At 41.8% G+C, this 14,627-nt stretch overlaps 1 protein-coding gene across 3 annotated transcripts in view; it reads right to left on the bottom strand.

Annotated features, from left to right (window-relative positions):
- Positions 1-14,627, bottom strand: part of REC114 (REC114 meiotic recombination protein) — a 127,666-nt gene that overhangs the window by 462 nt on the left and 112,577 nt on the right. The window contains exon 6 of one of the 3 annotated variants that reach the window (XM_085850096.1): positions 4-823. The exons of 1 other annotated variant lie outside the window; for it this stretch is intronic. In XM_085850096.1, coding sequence (XP_085706222.1) covers positions 593-823 — 231 coding nt within the window. In that variant the 3' untranslated portion in view covers positions 4-592. Of the gene's footprint in view, positions 1-3; positions 824-8,509; positions 8,807-14,627 lie in introns of those variants that run through there. One more of the 3 variants, XM_085850098.1, reaches the window with a different exon arrangement.

Below are 14,627 nucleotides of genomic sequence, written 5' to 3'. Positions count from 1 at the left end.
AAATACATTTATGGTTGATTCTTTTCAAAGTGAATTGTATAAATTGCTGATTAATTGGGAATGCTTTGAATTCTTGCTTTTTCACATTCACTAAATGAAGCAAGTCTAAGGAAATGTGGGTTTTCCCAAGTGGTGCATGGGAGGGATGATGTAAAGCTTCTTTGGCAATTTGACATAGAATTTCAACATTCAACTTGTTTTGAGTAATATCAAGGTGATTACTGGTTCATTAAATAGTTTGGTATGTGAAGAGCATACAAGGAGTACATGACTGTGGAATGGAGGTCAGCAGAGTCTGCATAACCTCCATTCCAAACAGCCCACACATTATCAGTTCATTGCATTAGCTCTGAAGTACAGAAACTTACTGCTAGGAAAAGTGGATGATCATTGTCCATTTAAAATATAACTTTCAGAATGGCGAGCTTCTAAATAAGCACCCTCTGCCATTGATATTTGTTGGGGTTCAGGCATATTTTAAAAGATAATCAAAGATTGTACATTAATTTCATCCAAAACACTACCTAAATATTCAAGCAAGACAGTTGTTTACATGTAAACACAACCACGGATATGGCTGTGTGACGAGAATTCAGAAATCAACCTTGGATTGCAGAAAATTACATTTACAAGTAATATGTCTGTTGCCTCCACAAACTTTACAGAGATTCAAAATGAAGACCTCAAATAGCAGGTTGCATGACAAAGTACACAATGTAATTAACACAAGGTTTTTACATGTTGAACATGAACAGTTTGGATACAGCAACAGGTGGAGAGAGTGCCTTGCTTTGGACATTCTCACCGAATCTTTCAGCATTTCCTGTGCAATGGTGAAACAGATTAATCCATCGGTAATATTAGTACACAAACATCCTCTTCCCCCTTCACCCAACACACTACTCTATCCCCTCCACCATATGCATCAATCCAAACTCTCTTTTCCATTGATGCCCCCATGCATTCTCCTTGTTTTTATTTCCACAAGATTGGTATTGGTATAAACTTGTGCAAAACCACATGAACATTTTACTGTGCACCTTTTGGGTCCATGGTGATACCCTGTTCAGATTGTTCTCACCCTCTCCCTTTTATCCTTGCAAAACCCTTGCCTTAGTTTATTTTGATACCAAGCAAGCGCCAGAAAAATGCCAAGACTGACCGTACAACAACGGACGAAAATTGTTGAACTTTGGCACCAGACGAAAAGTGTCATACAGGTGCAACATTGTTACTCGAGACATTTCGGTATCCACTTGCGCCATGCACCAAACTTTCGGACAATAAAGTGCACCATCGCAAAGTTTACCAATGTGGGAACCATCTGTGACCTTCACAAAGGTCACTGGTCGGAAGAGGACAGGTCGTAGTGAAGAAAATGTGGAAATGGTGAGACAGGCGGTCGTTCAGGGTCCAAAAAAATCGATTCGACGACTTTCCGCCGAGACAAACATTCAGAAGAGCACCGTTCAGAGGATCCTTCGCAAAGACATTCATGCCTTTCCATACAAAATTCAAACGGAAACTGTGCTTACTGATCAACAGAAACACAAATGACTCGACTTTGCAAATTGGTTCTCAGGAAAGTTGTAGGAAGATGCAGACTTCCTCAAAAAACTTCACATGACGAACGAATGCCATGCTCACTTGTCTGGGGAGGTAAACAAGCAAAACTTTCGGTACTGGGGAACTGAAAATCCTGGTAATGCATCAACGGAACTGTGCCTCGATCTGTTCTCAAAGTCACCATGTGGGTGGCGGTTGGTTGGTATGGGATAATTGGTCCATACTTCTTTGAAGATGACCAGGGACGCACTTGCACGGTAAACCAGAGGAACTATCGCGAAATGATTCAGGAATTCTATCTGCCTAAGCTACGTACTCAGGCCCGTAGGAGAAGCAACCTGATCCAGATGAGAACCCAGTGGTTCCAGCAGGATGGGACACTGCCCCATACAGCCAGAGAAACAAGGCGTTTTTTCAACCAACATTTTGAGGGCCGCTTTATTTCCCTCTACGAAGATGTTGAGTGGCCACCGTATTCCCCTGACCTTACTCCTCCAGACTTATTCTTGTGGGGGTATCTCAAGGACAGGATCTATGGAAACCCTAGGCCTCAGACTTGATCAGCTGAAGGAAAACATCCACCGAGAAATCCAGAACATTCCTCAGGAAACGTTTCTCAAAGTGATGGAGAACATGACAACGCGTTTGCAGGCAGTGATCGAACAACCTGGAGCCTCCGTCCAACATGTGGTCTAAAAGAAAACGACGATTCTATACCAAAATTTAAATTTTGGTGGCAATTTTGACATTGGTACAATACACTTCAACCTTTCAGCTTTCTATCCAGCCATATATCTTTTTAAAAAATATATGTTATGACCATCCACTTTGCAGATGAAAAGTTGTATATTTTTTTGGGACACCCTATATATATATGTGTATATATGTATATATATATATATATATATATATATATATATATATATATATATATATATATATATATATATATTTTTTTTTTTAAATCAACTTCCAGGACTCCAAATAACTGCAACCTACCCAAAGCATGTAGTGGCCATCCAATTTCTGTTGAATCCAAAATTACCTTTATGTCTACCATTAAGACTTGCGTGAGGGAGAGGAACCTGTCATCAAGTTAAGGTTACAAAGCATGGGCAATGACCAATACTTTTCATTACATATTTATGGATGTGAGAAGCAGTGTTTGCTATCAAACTCTACCTTGTTGTTGTTGTTCGTCTTTCGGCTGCTCCCGTTCGGGGTCGCCACAGCGGATCATCCGTTATGATCCGCATACTGATTTGGCACAGGTTTTACGCCGGATGCCCTTCCTGACGCAACCCTGGTCGCCTCTCACGACACAGGGATAAGGATTGGGTTTCGCCATGATTCCGGGATGCCCTACACCCTCTCATAGTGTGGCCCAGCGCATAGCTCCCGTCCTCAAGCGATCCTCCAACCCAAGCCTCCGAGTAGCCGGATTACAGGCGCACGCCACTATGCCCGGTATCACTATCAAACTCTACCTCTGGCAGTTAAAAGAAAACAGTCAACAGTATTTCCATGGTTCATTCAACTCGGTCAGTGAAAGCCATGGCGGATTGTGCAAAACTACGAGCACAGTCTATCATGCTCTGCCTTCCTGTGTCATTTACCATAAGAGGAGACTAAGCTGTGGAAAAACTGCAATATCTTTCACTTACCATAATAGCTATAAACTCAACTTTGTGCCAACAGCAAATAATATTGGGCCATCCATAAATTGTCACACGTTGTGGGAGAAAATAGGGTGATTCCTCAAAAAGTTATGAGAATGTCAGGGAGGAAGTGGGGGGGGGGGGCTGAGGGTTGACTGATGTGTCGAGTGGCATTGAGAAAGAAACAGCTTTTTAAATACAGTGGCCTGTAAAAGTATTCACCCCCTTTACCAATAATGCCAATTTGGATGAATTATGAATTATGAAGAAACAGTTTTTCAAATGAACTTTTTCATTCATAACTGAAGAGATCAAACTAAACACTATTATAGCTGAAGGAGGTTGCATGTCAGGAATACCTGCAAAAAGCATGTACACATCAAAATTCACTGGTTGTAAAAGTATTCGGCCCCTTGGACTTGGTGGAAACACCTTTTATGGCAATGACTGCTACGAGTCTTTAAGGGAATGTCTCGACCAGCTTTGTACAGTGAGATGGTGAAATGTTTGCCCATTCTTCATGTGAAAATTGCTCTAGATTTGCCAAATTTGATGGGGATCATCAATGGACTGCAATCTTCAAATCTCACCATAAATGTTAAATTATGTTCAAGTCAGGATTTGACTGGGCCACTTACAAGCATTTATTTTCTTCTAATTCAGCCACTCCAGTGTGGCTTTAGTTTGGTGTTTTAGATCATTGTCCTGCTGAAATGTGAATCTCCTGTTTCAGATTCTTGGGTGACTTGTCAGTTTTCATCACGGATTCTCCTGTACTTTGCACCATCCATTGTCCCTTCTATTCCCTGCCACCACCATGTTTGACAGTAGCAATTGTCTAAAGTGGGTGATGTGTGGTGTGAGACTTGTGCCAGACATATTGCTTTGAATTTAGACCAAAAATTTCAATTTTTGTCCTGTCTGATCACAAAACGTTTCTCCACCTGCCTACAGTATCATCAAGATGCTTTTTCGTAAACTTAATATGAGCTTTCGATTCGTCTTTTTCAGTAATGGCTTCTTTCTTGCCACCTGTCCATAAAAACCAGCTTTGTGAAGGGAACATGATATTGTTGATTGATGAACACTGAGCACAATCTCAAATAAGAGCCTTGCAGATCTTTCACAGCCATTGTTGGATGTACAGTGACATCCTGAGCCAGTTTCCTGCTTGCTCGGCTGCTGAGTTTGGATGGGTGACCTGATCTGGGTAGAGTGTGGGTGGTATGATACATTTTCCACTTCTTAATGATGGATTTCACCGTACTCAACGGGATAATGAATGAGTTTGAAATCTTATTATAACCCTCTCCTGAATGGTGCTTCTCCACCACTTTACATCTGACTTCTTTGGAAAGCTCCTTGGTCTTCATGTTTACTTTGTTGGTTGACCAAGTGAGTGTCACCTTAAAACTCCTTCGATTAGTGGAGGAACTTAATTCTTAAGTGAAACCACTGATTATATACAGGTGAAACCCATTACACTTATTTTGTAACTTTTCAAACAAATAATTTGCTCCTGACATGATTTTGGGTTAATTAGGCAAAGGGTTGATTTAAATATTGATGCAACTGAGAATCATATGATTTTCTCTGTTAATCTAACTTGTTCACATTTTATCTGCATTTAGCTTTATCACTTTGGAGTAGTTTGTGAACTCTATACATCGTTTGATGTGAAAGCATCATGAAATAAGCTCAGGTGGCATCAAAATGTGAAAACTTTGGAAGGGGTGAATACTTTTGCAGGCCACTGTACTTGCTTGGATTTTAATATGCAACAGCCTATTAAAATACTTTGATAGCAGCTAGTGAGGAACCAATGCTGCTGCTTGATAATAGCTTTTAGGCAAATTTGTTAGGGTAGACATCAATTATTATTTCAGAAAGGTATTAGTCCACATATTGCAAATTTAATGTTGGTACAGTGGAACATGTTTTGAACGTTTTAATGTTGCATTCAATGTTTCCATCACACATTTTCATCTACTCCTGTTTCAAGGTCCTGCACTGTGTGATGATTTAAACCACGTTGTATCAATGTTGGATTTCACATCTACGGACTTATTTTCATTACGATACCGATTCAAACCACGTGCTCAATTACATTAAATTAATTTTCTTTGAGAACATTTTATTTTCTCTGAAGTTACTATTTTTTTCATTCTTATTTCAAGCACGAATGTTCTTACACCATTAATTACACCACCATACACCCCAATTAATTCCACAAAAATGAAAAGGTCAAACACGATTGTGACACCAGTGTAGATTGTGACACCATACGACCAATGTAGAACGAAAAATGCTGCTAACATGAACCTCATATGCTTTGCTAAGCCTCATATGCTTTGCGAAGCCAAGGTTACAACCAGATTCATGATCATATGCATAAAAGTACACCATTTTAAAATGAATAACAATAACTGAAGGCTAGTTAGAACATGTCTAGTGCATAAAAGCAGCACACTATGGAGGCAGGTCATGTGATGGGGGTGAATCTGGAAGGGGGAAGAGAGTATGAAAGTTCAGAATAAATTAAATGGGAAGGGGGATAAACCATTATCTCAGACTATTTTCCTCAGTCATCAGCACAGAATAAATATTTAATTCCCTGAGTGAGCTGGTCATGATGCCTCGAGCTCTTGCAATCTATAAATATATGTAGGGCCCTGTATATTTATTTGTGTCACAGAGGAAGTGATGTCACGTTCATTACTCAAATGGAGCACAGGCAATTTTCAGTGTTTGCACCATTCGCTAAAAAATAAATAAATCACCATTCCCTAAAAAATTGGACGCAGCGACATGCTGCTCCGGCACATGCTCCCATACCTGACCTGACCTGACCATTCATCGTTTTGTTTCCGCTCAGGAAAGGTGAATTTATGCCGTCCAAAACTTTTAATACAAGCATCTGAATTTGGGTTGATTGATTGACCATTCCGGCTGTTTTCTCATCTATAACGCTAGAGATGAGATGTTAGTAATTTTTATTTGCAGGAAAAATGCACTACATGGCCAAAAGGATGTGGCCATCTCCTTCCAAAATCATGGGCATTAACATGGAGATGGTCCGCCCTTTGCTGCTATAACAGCCTCCACTCTTCTGGGAAGGCTTTCCACTAGATGTTGGAACATTGCTGTAGGGATTTGCTTCCACTCAGCCACAACAGCATTTGTGAGGTCGAGCACTGATGTTGGTCGATTTGGTCTGGCTCACAGTCGGCGTTCCAATTCATCCCAAAGGTGTTTGATGGGGTTGAGGTCAGGGCTCTGTGCAGGTCAGTCAAGTTCTTCCACACCAATCTCGACAAACCATTTCTGAATGCACCTCACATTGTGCAAGGGGGAATCGTCATGCTGAAACAGGAAAGGGCCTTTCTCAAACTATCATTGTATCGTCTAGATTGTCATTGTATGCTGTAGCGTTAAGATTTCCCTTCACTGGAACTAAGGGGCCTAGCCCAAACCATGAAAAGTATCCCCAGACCATTCCTCCACCACCAAACTTTACAGTTGGCACTATGCATTCGGGCAGGTAGCGTTCTGGCATCCACCAAACCCATATTCTGCCGTGGGATTGCCAGATGGTGAAGCGTGATTCATCACTCCAGAGAACACGTTTCCACTGTTCCCGAGTCCAATGACATGAGCTTTACACCACTCCAGTCGACGCTTGGCATTGTGCATGGTGATCTTAAGCTTGTGTGCGGCTCCTCGGCCATGGAAACCCATTTCATGAAGCTGTCAACGAACAGTGTATGTGCTGACATTGCTTCCAGAGTCACTTTCGAACTCGGTCGTGAGTGTTGCAACCGACGATAGACGATTTTTCCGTGCTATGCACTTAAGCACTTAGCGCTCCCGTTATATGAGCTTGTGTGTCCAACACCACTTCAGGGCTGAGCAGCTGTTGCTCCAAGAATTTTCCACTTCACAATAACAGCACTTGCAGTTGACCGGGGCAGCTCTAGCAGGGAAGAAATTTGATGAACTGTCTTGTTGGAAAGGTGACATCTTATAACGGTGCCACATTGAAAGTCACTGAGCTCTTCAGTACTGCCCATTCTACTGCCAATGTTTGTCTATGGAGAGTGTATGATTGTGTGCTTGATTTTATACACCTGTCAGCAATGGGTGTGGCTTTAATAGCAGAATCCACTAATTATAAGAGGTGTTCGCATACTTTTGGCCACGTAGTGTGTATAGGGGTGAGCAATTTTACTCAGTCATTTGAAATTCTGTTATCACTTTGATCATAAATATATTTCTGAAATAATCATACTTTTCTTCATGAAGTAAATCCAAAAACCTGTGAGTTGTATTCTACGGCACGTCACATCATTGTTCAGCCCGTCTCGGAACGTCACAGCACAATCTGGCACACGTCATGTCATGGCTCTGCATGATCCAGCACATCCCATACATCATGGTTCGAAACAGTCCATAATGGCATTGGCACGGCTCGGAACTGTCCATCATGGCACGGTCCTGCACACGGCATGGCTCGGCTCGACATGGCACAGCTCGGACAGTCCGTCACGGCACAGAACACTTCGTCATGGTTCGGCTCGGAACAGTCTGGTATGGCTTGACAGGGCACAGCTCGGACGGTCCATCACGACTCATGGCATGGAACAGTTTGTCATGGCTAGGAACGTTCTTGTAAGGCACGGCTCAGAAGGTCCGTCATGTCATGTCACGGCTCACGACACCAAGCAGTTCGTCACGGCTCAGCTCGGAACGATCTGGCATGGCATGGCTTGGCTCGGAAATGTAGAAATGTTTTATTCTCCATTTGAAATTCCGTTATTACTTGGAAAATAACTATATTTATAAAATAATCATACTTTTATTTATGAAACAAAAGTAAATCCTGAGTTATATTCTTTAATAAGTAAGTGTGCTATGATGGTTGTGACTGGGGGAGGGGAGGGGGCATCGTTATTGATGGGCTTTCTCTTGAGTCAAATATAAAATCTGCTGACCTCAAAGTGAGAGGCGTGACCAGCTCACAAAAGTGGTCATGAGCTTCTATTCGGTACTGATGAGGGCAAACCAGCCAGAAACTTATTCATTGACAATGCTCCACCAAAGAGGGCTGCCTCAAAAGTGGAGAATGCAATGCTCCCACCATTATAATACTACAGTGACCTCACCTCCAGGAGACTGTCGTGAGGAGGAGGATCTGCTTGGTCAGAATGCTGGAATAGCCAGCCGGTGTGACAGTTTCTGTCTCCACAACAGTCAAGGAGTTTATACTTGATACAAAACGTGTCAGTTTGGCTTTTTAATCGAGCAACATCAGTTGGGTTTGTGCCAAATTGATTCGGCAATATAATCATCAGAAAACCATTTGTATCAAGATGAAAATGTTGACGTGATAGTGCCACACCAGTAAATGATATCACTGCATTTGTAAATAAATAATTCATTTCCTCCTCCAAAAGAATGAATCTTGTAATGCAGCTGAAATTCAGCCAATCACCAAAGAACTGCCCTTAACGGCCGTGCAATCTGTTCACATGACAATGCCATTGTTTCTTTCTGGGCTCCATTCCATCTGCCAGGGTGACGATCTGCCAGCATGCAGCAAGCTTGTTTTGCATTATCCGTGTTTTTTAAAACTATACGCACCAACAAGGCACTCCAAATACAGGAGGCCAGCTTTTCCTATAAACTCTGTGCTGACATTATTGGTACCAGAAGATGAACTAGTATCTGATTAAAATGGTTAAAGATAGCACCAACCAAAAAAACAAAAACGATGAATATTCAGAAGCACTGATGAAATTCATCCTCCAGTGGGGAGGAAGAAAGAAACATAAACACACGCACAACAAATATTAAGCATATTATTTGACTTTAAACAATATCCATCATCATCATCATCATCATCATCATCATCATCATACCTCCTCCTCCTTTCTTTCTGTGCAAGCAGTGTTCCTTCCATAGGGCAGTGTTTTGGAACCATTCATTTCTATAAACTATGTCTCACCAGAAAACCTCCTCTTATTGCTTCCAATTTTTCCATTATTTTGCCAAATATTCCCTCAACCCAACAAGACAGACAGAAACAAGCTAACTACTGTACACTAATTTCAGATGACCTTGACTGATATCTGAAACGTATTTAACCAAGGCAAACTCCACATCCTTTTGTCACAAAAGAAAGACTTTCGAATCACCTCATATTTTAATACCAAGGGAAAAGGCTTTCCTCTGATCTCCTCTGTTTCAGTTGCTAGTGGAATTCCCTCCCTGTCCCTGTACAGTCTTCCCCTTCACTCCATGTCTTGGTGACTCAGTTGTGTAAAATCACAAGAAAAATGGTACAAGAGACAAATATCGTAACAGATGAACGAGGGGCATCCATTGTACAATCTCTGAATTTACTTTATCCCTGTCCATAACAACCAAAAAAACACTTTCATTAAATCTAAAATCTCAAAGGATCAAGGTTAACCAGCCTCGGTGGGGTAATGGTTCGGATTAGAATGTCTGCTCTGAGTTTGGGAGGTTGGCAGTTTGAACCTCAGTAGAGTCACACCAAATAATTTTAAAATGGCACTTGCTGCATTCTTGCATGATGCAAAGCATTAAAAAAAGGATAGCGTACGAAAAAACAACCATATGTTGGTAATAACAGCACAGGCTTTGATGGGCCTAATAGCCTCATCCTCCATCAAAATTCCTTGCAAGGGAATTCATATTATATTATTTTCATATTACTGTATATTAAGCAGATTTCTGAGTAGAAAATGAAAACATTTGTCTGATGCGTGAAGTAGTGTGTACATGTGAACCAACCTGGACAAATCTACAATATTACATTTACAACCCCTGCCATACGACGACGGTTATACATTGAGTCGGGTGAAGAGGTGTAAAACACTGAAGCAGTTGTTTCGTGAATGGCTGTCCGCTGGCTTAAGGGCGAATCTGATCGTTAACACACCCAAGCAGAGAATTTGCAACATGCTCTAACATGCCATTCATTACCTCTACAACCGAATGTGGACGAAGGTTATGTTTTCACCCATGTTTGTTTGTCTGTCTGATGTATAGACATCAAATTTTCTGACTATATCACATGCAACATGAGTACTCCACAAGGATGTGTTTTATCACAAACTTTGTTTAATATATAATAATAATAATAATAATAATAATAAAAATAATGAAACCATTTCTTTCATGCTGAAAAGGCACAAAGGGCTGCCAAGGCAGTTTCAATGGCAAGAAGTACAGTCCTGGACAGGACACCAGACACGGGTTACCCCAGTACACCAATACTCATTTCACTGACCTCAGAAGGATGACAGGCTGAGTCAACCCCACTTGGTGTTAATTCAATGGTTAAAAGGGGCTTGAACTCAGGACTCTAAGGTCCCAAGCCAGTCACCTTAACCGCTAAGCCCAACACCAGGCTGAATTGTATGTATATGTATATATATATATATATATATATATATATATATATATATATATATATATATATATATATATATATATATATGTATATATATATATATATATATATATATATATATATATATATATATATATATATATATATATGTATGTATGTATGTATACATATATATATATATATATATATATATATATATATATTTCTATAAACATGTGGCGTGTGACGATCACTCCCCCGTTGGACATAGCCATAGGACACTCCATTTTACATAGTCCAACACCAAAGCGTCACCTCCAACCCAAAGGCCTTGGCCTGTCGACTCTGTCAAACAGACAAAGATAAAATGGTCATCATCAGTTAAACATCAAACGGAGCCGCCTATCCAGATTTCAGGCTTATTTGCCCTCATCAGGATGGCCCTATTTGCCCTCATACCGATAAATATCGAACCAATGATGACCACATTCATCGTTTATCCATCAGATGCACCTCCTGACTCTTATGGTGAGCATCGCCGTGGATTATGCCTCACAAGGTAAAACCGCATAATCCACAAAGAACAATCATCAAATGGTTTGCATTAGCAGGAACAATCGTCTGGGTGGCAGATGGACGGTTGTTCTTTGCAGAAACACCAATCTTTGCTGTGATGGCTAATAAATATGGCAATAAGAAAAAGGATTCCTGGGAGTGCAGGGATAACACTGAACAACAAATTTCAAAAAATTTTTTTTACTGGAGATGTGTAAAGTGATTAAGACTAATTTGGGTATGCTGATTTCAAATATCATAACCGTTTTGCTGTATCACGTCAGGATTTTCAGGAACAGAAATATTCCCATTGCCGAGAAGTCAGGATTTCAATGAAATTTACATATGTCTTTAACATGTCTATTTCGTACAATTGTTGTTAACTTGTGTTATATTTCTTTCTTTCAGATAAAGATGAGTAGGCGTTCCTGTACCAATCATCCTGACAACTTCTGTTATGTCTGTGGTCGGTACACCAAAAAAGATCAACAGCGAAGTATATCTACAGCAGTGAAAATGAAGGCCGCCTACTTTCACTACTTCGGGTGTAAGGTGGGGGACCAAGAACAGAGCTGGGCACCACACATCTGCTGCACAAGCTGTCACACAACCTTGACTCAGTGGTTGGTGGGCAAGCACGCGAGCATGCCATTTGCGGTGCCCATGATATGGCGTGAGCCGCAGAATCATCATGATGATTGTTATTTCTGCTGCTCAAGCATCGCCGGCTTCAACAAGAAGAATAAAGGTCACATCAAGTACGCTGACTGCGTCTCTGCTCGTAAACCTGTGCCTCATGATGACGAGAACCCCGTTCCAACACCTCCAGCTGATCAGAACATAGCTGTAAGCAGTGGTGAAGAGGATGGTGATGATGAACCTTTTGAACCCGACACTCAAGAATCACACCTTCTGAACCAGGGAGACTTAAATGATCTTGTAAGAGATCTCTCGCTGTCAAAGGCGAAGGCAGAGCTGCTTGGATCAAGGCTGCAGCAGTGGAATCTACTTGAACCTAACACCAAGATATCCTTGTTCAGAGCACGTCACAGAGACATGGCTGAGTTCTTTGAGATGGAAGACACGATGACATTCTGCAGTGACATCAACGGTCTGTTGAAAGAACTTGGGTGTGATCACGATCCTGCAGACTGGCGCCTCTTCATCGACTCGGGGAAGAACAGCTTGAAGGCTGTTTTGCTCCACAATGGCAACAAGAAACCATCAGTCCCACTGGCTCACGCGTTCGGCATGACAGAGACCTATGAGACTATGCGGCAGCTGCTTGATTCCATCAAGTACAATGACTTCAACTGGCACATCTGCGGAGACTTGAAAGTGGTGGCGTTGTTGTTAGGGCTGCAGTCAGGCTACACGAAATACATGTGCTTCCTTTGTCTCTGGGATAGCAGAGACGACAAGAATCACTGGACGAAGAAAGATTGGGAAGAGCGAAAAGAGCATGTACGTGGTCGACACAACGTGAAGCATGTCGCCCTTGTCGACCCAGCCAAGGTTTTCCTTCCACCACTCCACATAAAGCTCGGCTTGATGAAAAGTTTTGTACGGGCAATGGATCTGAATGGGCGTGGGTTTTTCCTCAAGCCTCAAGGCTTTTTCTCATACCTCAAGGAAAAGTTTGGCAACACCTTGTCGGAGGCCAAGATCAAGGCTGGTGTCTTTGTTGGACCGCAAATCCGACAGATTATGAAGGACGAAACTTTTCCGACAACTCTAAACCCCAAAGAGCTGGCAGTGTGGAGGAGCTTCAAAGCTGTGACGGACAACTTCTTGGGGAACGAGCGCGCGGACAACTATGAAGAAATAGTGCAGCAGCTGCTGGAGTCCTTCAGGAAACTTGGCTCCAGGATGTCCCTGAAAATCCATTTCCTACACCAGCACCTGAACTTCTTCCCTGACAACTTGGGAGCAGTCTCGGACGAGCACGGCGAGCGATTCCACCAAGAGATTTCACTCATGGAGACGCGTTACCAAGGGCGGCACAACCCGAACATGATGGGCGATTTCTGCTGGTTCCTGCATCGTGAAACTGACACAGAGCAGCACAAACGCAAAGCCAAATGCCTAAAGCATTTTTAATTACATTCTAGTGGAGTTTTTCTGTAATTTCTATAATTTTGAAGCATTCATGATGAAATAAATGAATAAATGAATTTTTGTAAATTTCATTGAAATCCTGACTTCTAGGCAATGGGAATATTTCTGTTACTGAAAATCCTGACGTGATACAGCAAAACGGTTATGATTTTTGAAATCAGCATACCCAAATTAGTCTAAATCACTTTACACATCTCCAGTAAAAAATTTTTGTTGTTCAGTGTAATCAGCGTCACAAGTTAGCATTTGCAGTTTCGCCACGTGTGCCCATGTAACCATAAAAAAAATTTTTAAACATTTTTTTTTCATCACAAACCTTCCCGGGAGTTCCAGAATCCACTGTAGTAATTCATGAACACTAATTAGACTACCCTCTCGTGGCCCTTGATGTGACACACCTCGAGAATCAATCCATTTCATTTATTGGAAGTCCTTTCTAGGACATGAGTCCCATCCAGGTCAAATTTGGCACCTGACTGTAAGTCATAGCATGAAAGCTGACTGTCACCTTCCCAAGCCAAATAAATGCTCTATCATGTGGTTTAGCATTTATTTCAAATCCCTTTCAGTTTCACCAATGTAGAATTTGTCACGGTCCCTTCATGTGGAATAGTTCACTACTTCTGATTTTTCACCAGTTGAGATCTTGTGTCTTTTAACTTGGAGATGACATTATGGATAATGCGTAAAGATTCATATGCTATACCGATCTGTGCACTGCATACTATCTTGCCAATCCTTTCTGAAAGTCCTGGGCAATTCAGCAGCATAGGGTCCAAATGTGTATGGCTCCACTGCATTCGGGTTTTTTGGGGGCTGGGAAGTATCCAGTCAGGTCAGGTCAGGTCAGATTCGATTAGATCTGTGACTTGCTACAGGTACCATGCAAACCTGTACTAACCTCTTCCATGGTCGGATTGTCGGTGACTAAACCATCTCCCCCACCACGTTTCTTGGTGAGGAGGGTGTATGACTTGCACACCCAGCAAGATGAAGAACAAAACCTGCCAAAGGGCAGTGGAGCTCCTTGTGAACCAACGGCCATCCATATCTAGTGCTCAATTGTGTCTGCGGACATCCTCCTGCAGTTCGGTTACTTTTGATTAGGAGGTTGGTGGCAGGATTTGCACTCCGGCCACCGTAAAACCCTTCATTCCACAAATCATTCCAAAAGCAAAAAAAATCTGAAAACCCACTCTGTGGGAGTACCTCCTGTGCAGCTGCCCTTCGCAGGGCAGCTCACCGGATGATGAGATTGGGGCAAAGCCTTCGGGACCCCCAATCTTTGATGATAGGAGGGAAACCACGGGGTA

This window comes from Eptatretus burgeri, chromosome 12 (genome assembly GCF_056783735.1).
Source record: "Eptatretus burgeri isolate ZD-2024b chromosome 12, Ebu_testis_v1, whole genome shotgun sequence".
Taxonomy (NCBI): Eukaryota; Metazoa; Chordata; class Myxini; order Myxiniformes; family Myxinidae; genus Eptatretus; species Eptatretus burgeri.
Note: the sequence above shows the minus strand (reverse complement) of the source record. Positions and strands in the feature narration are given on the sequence as shown.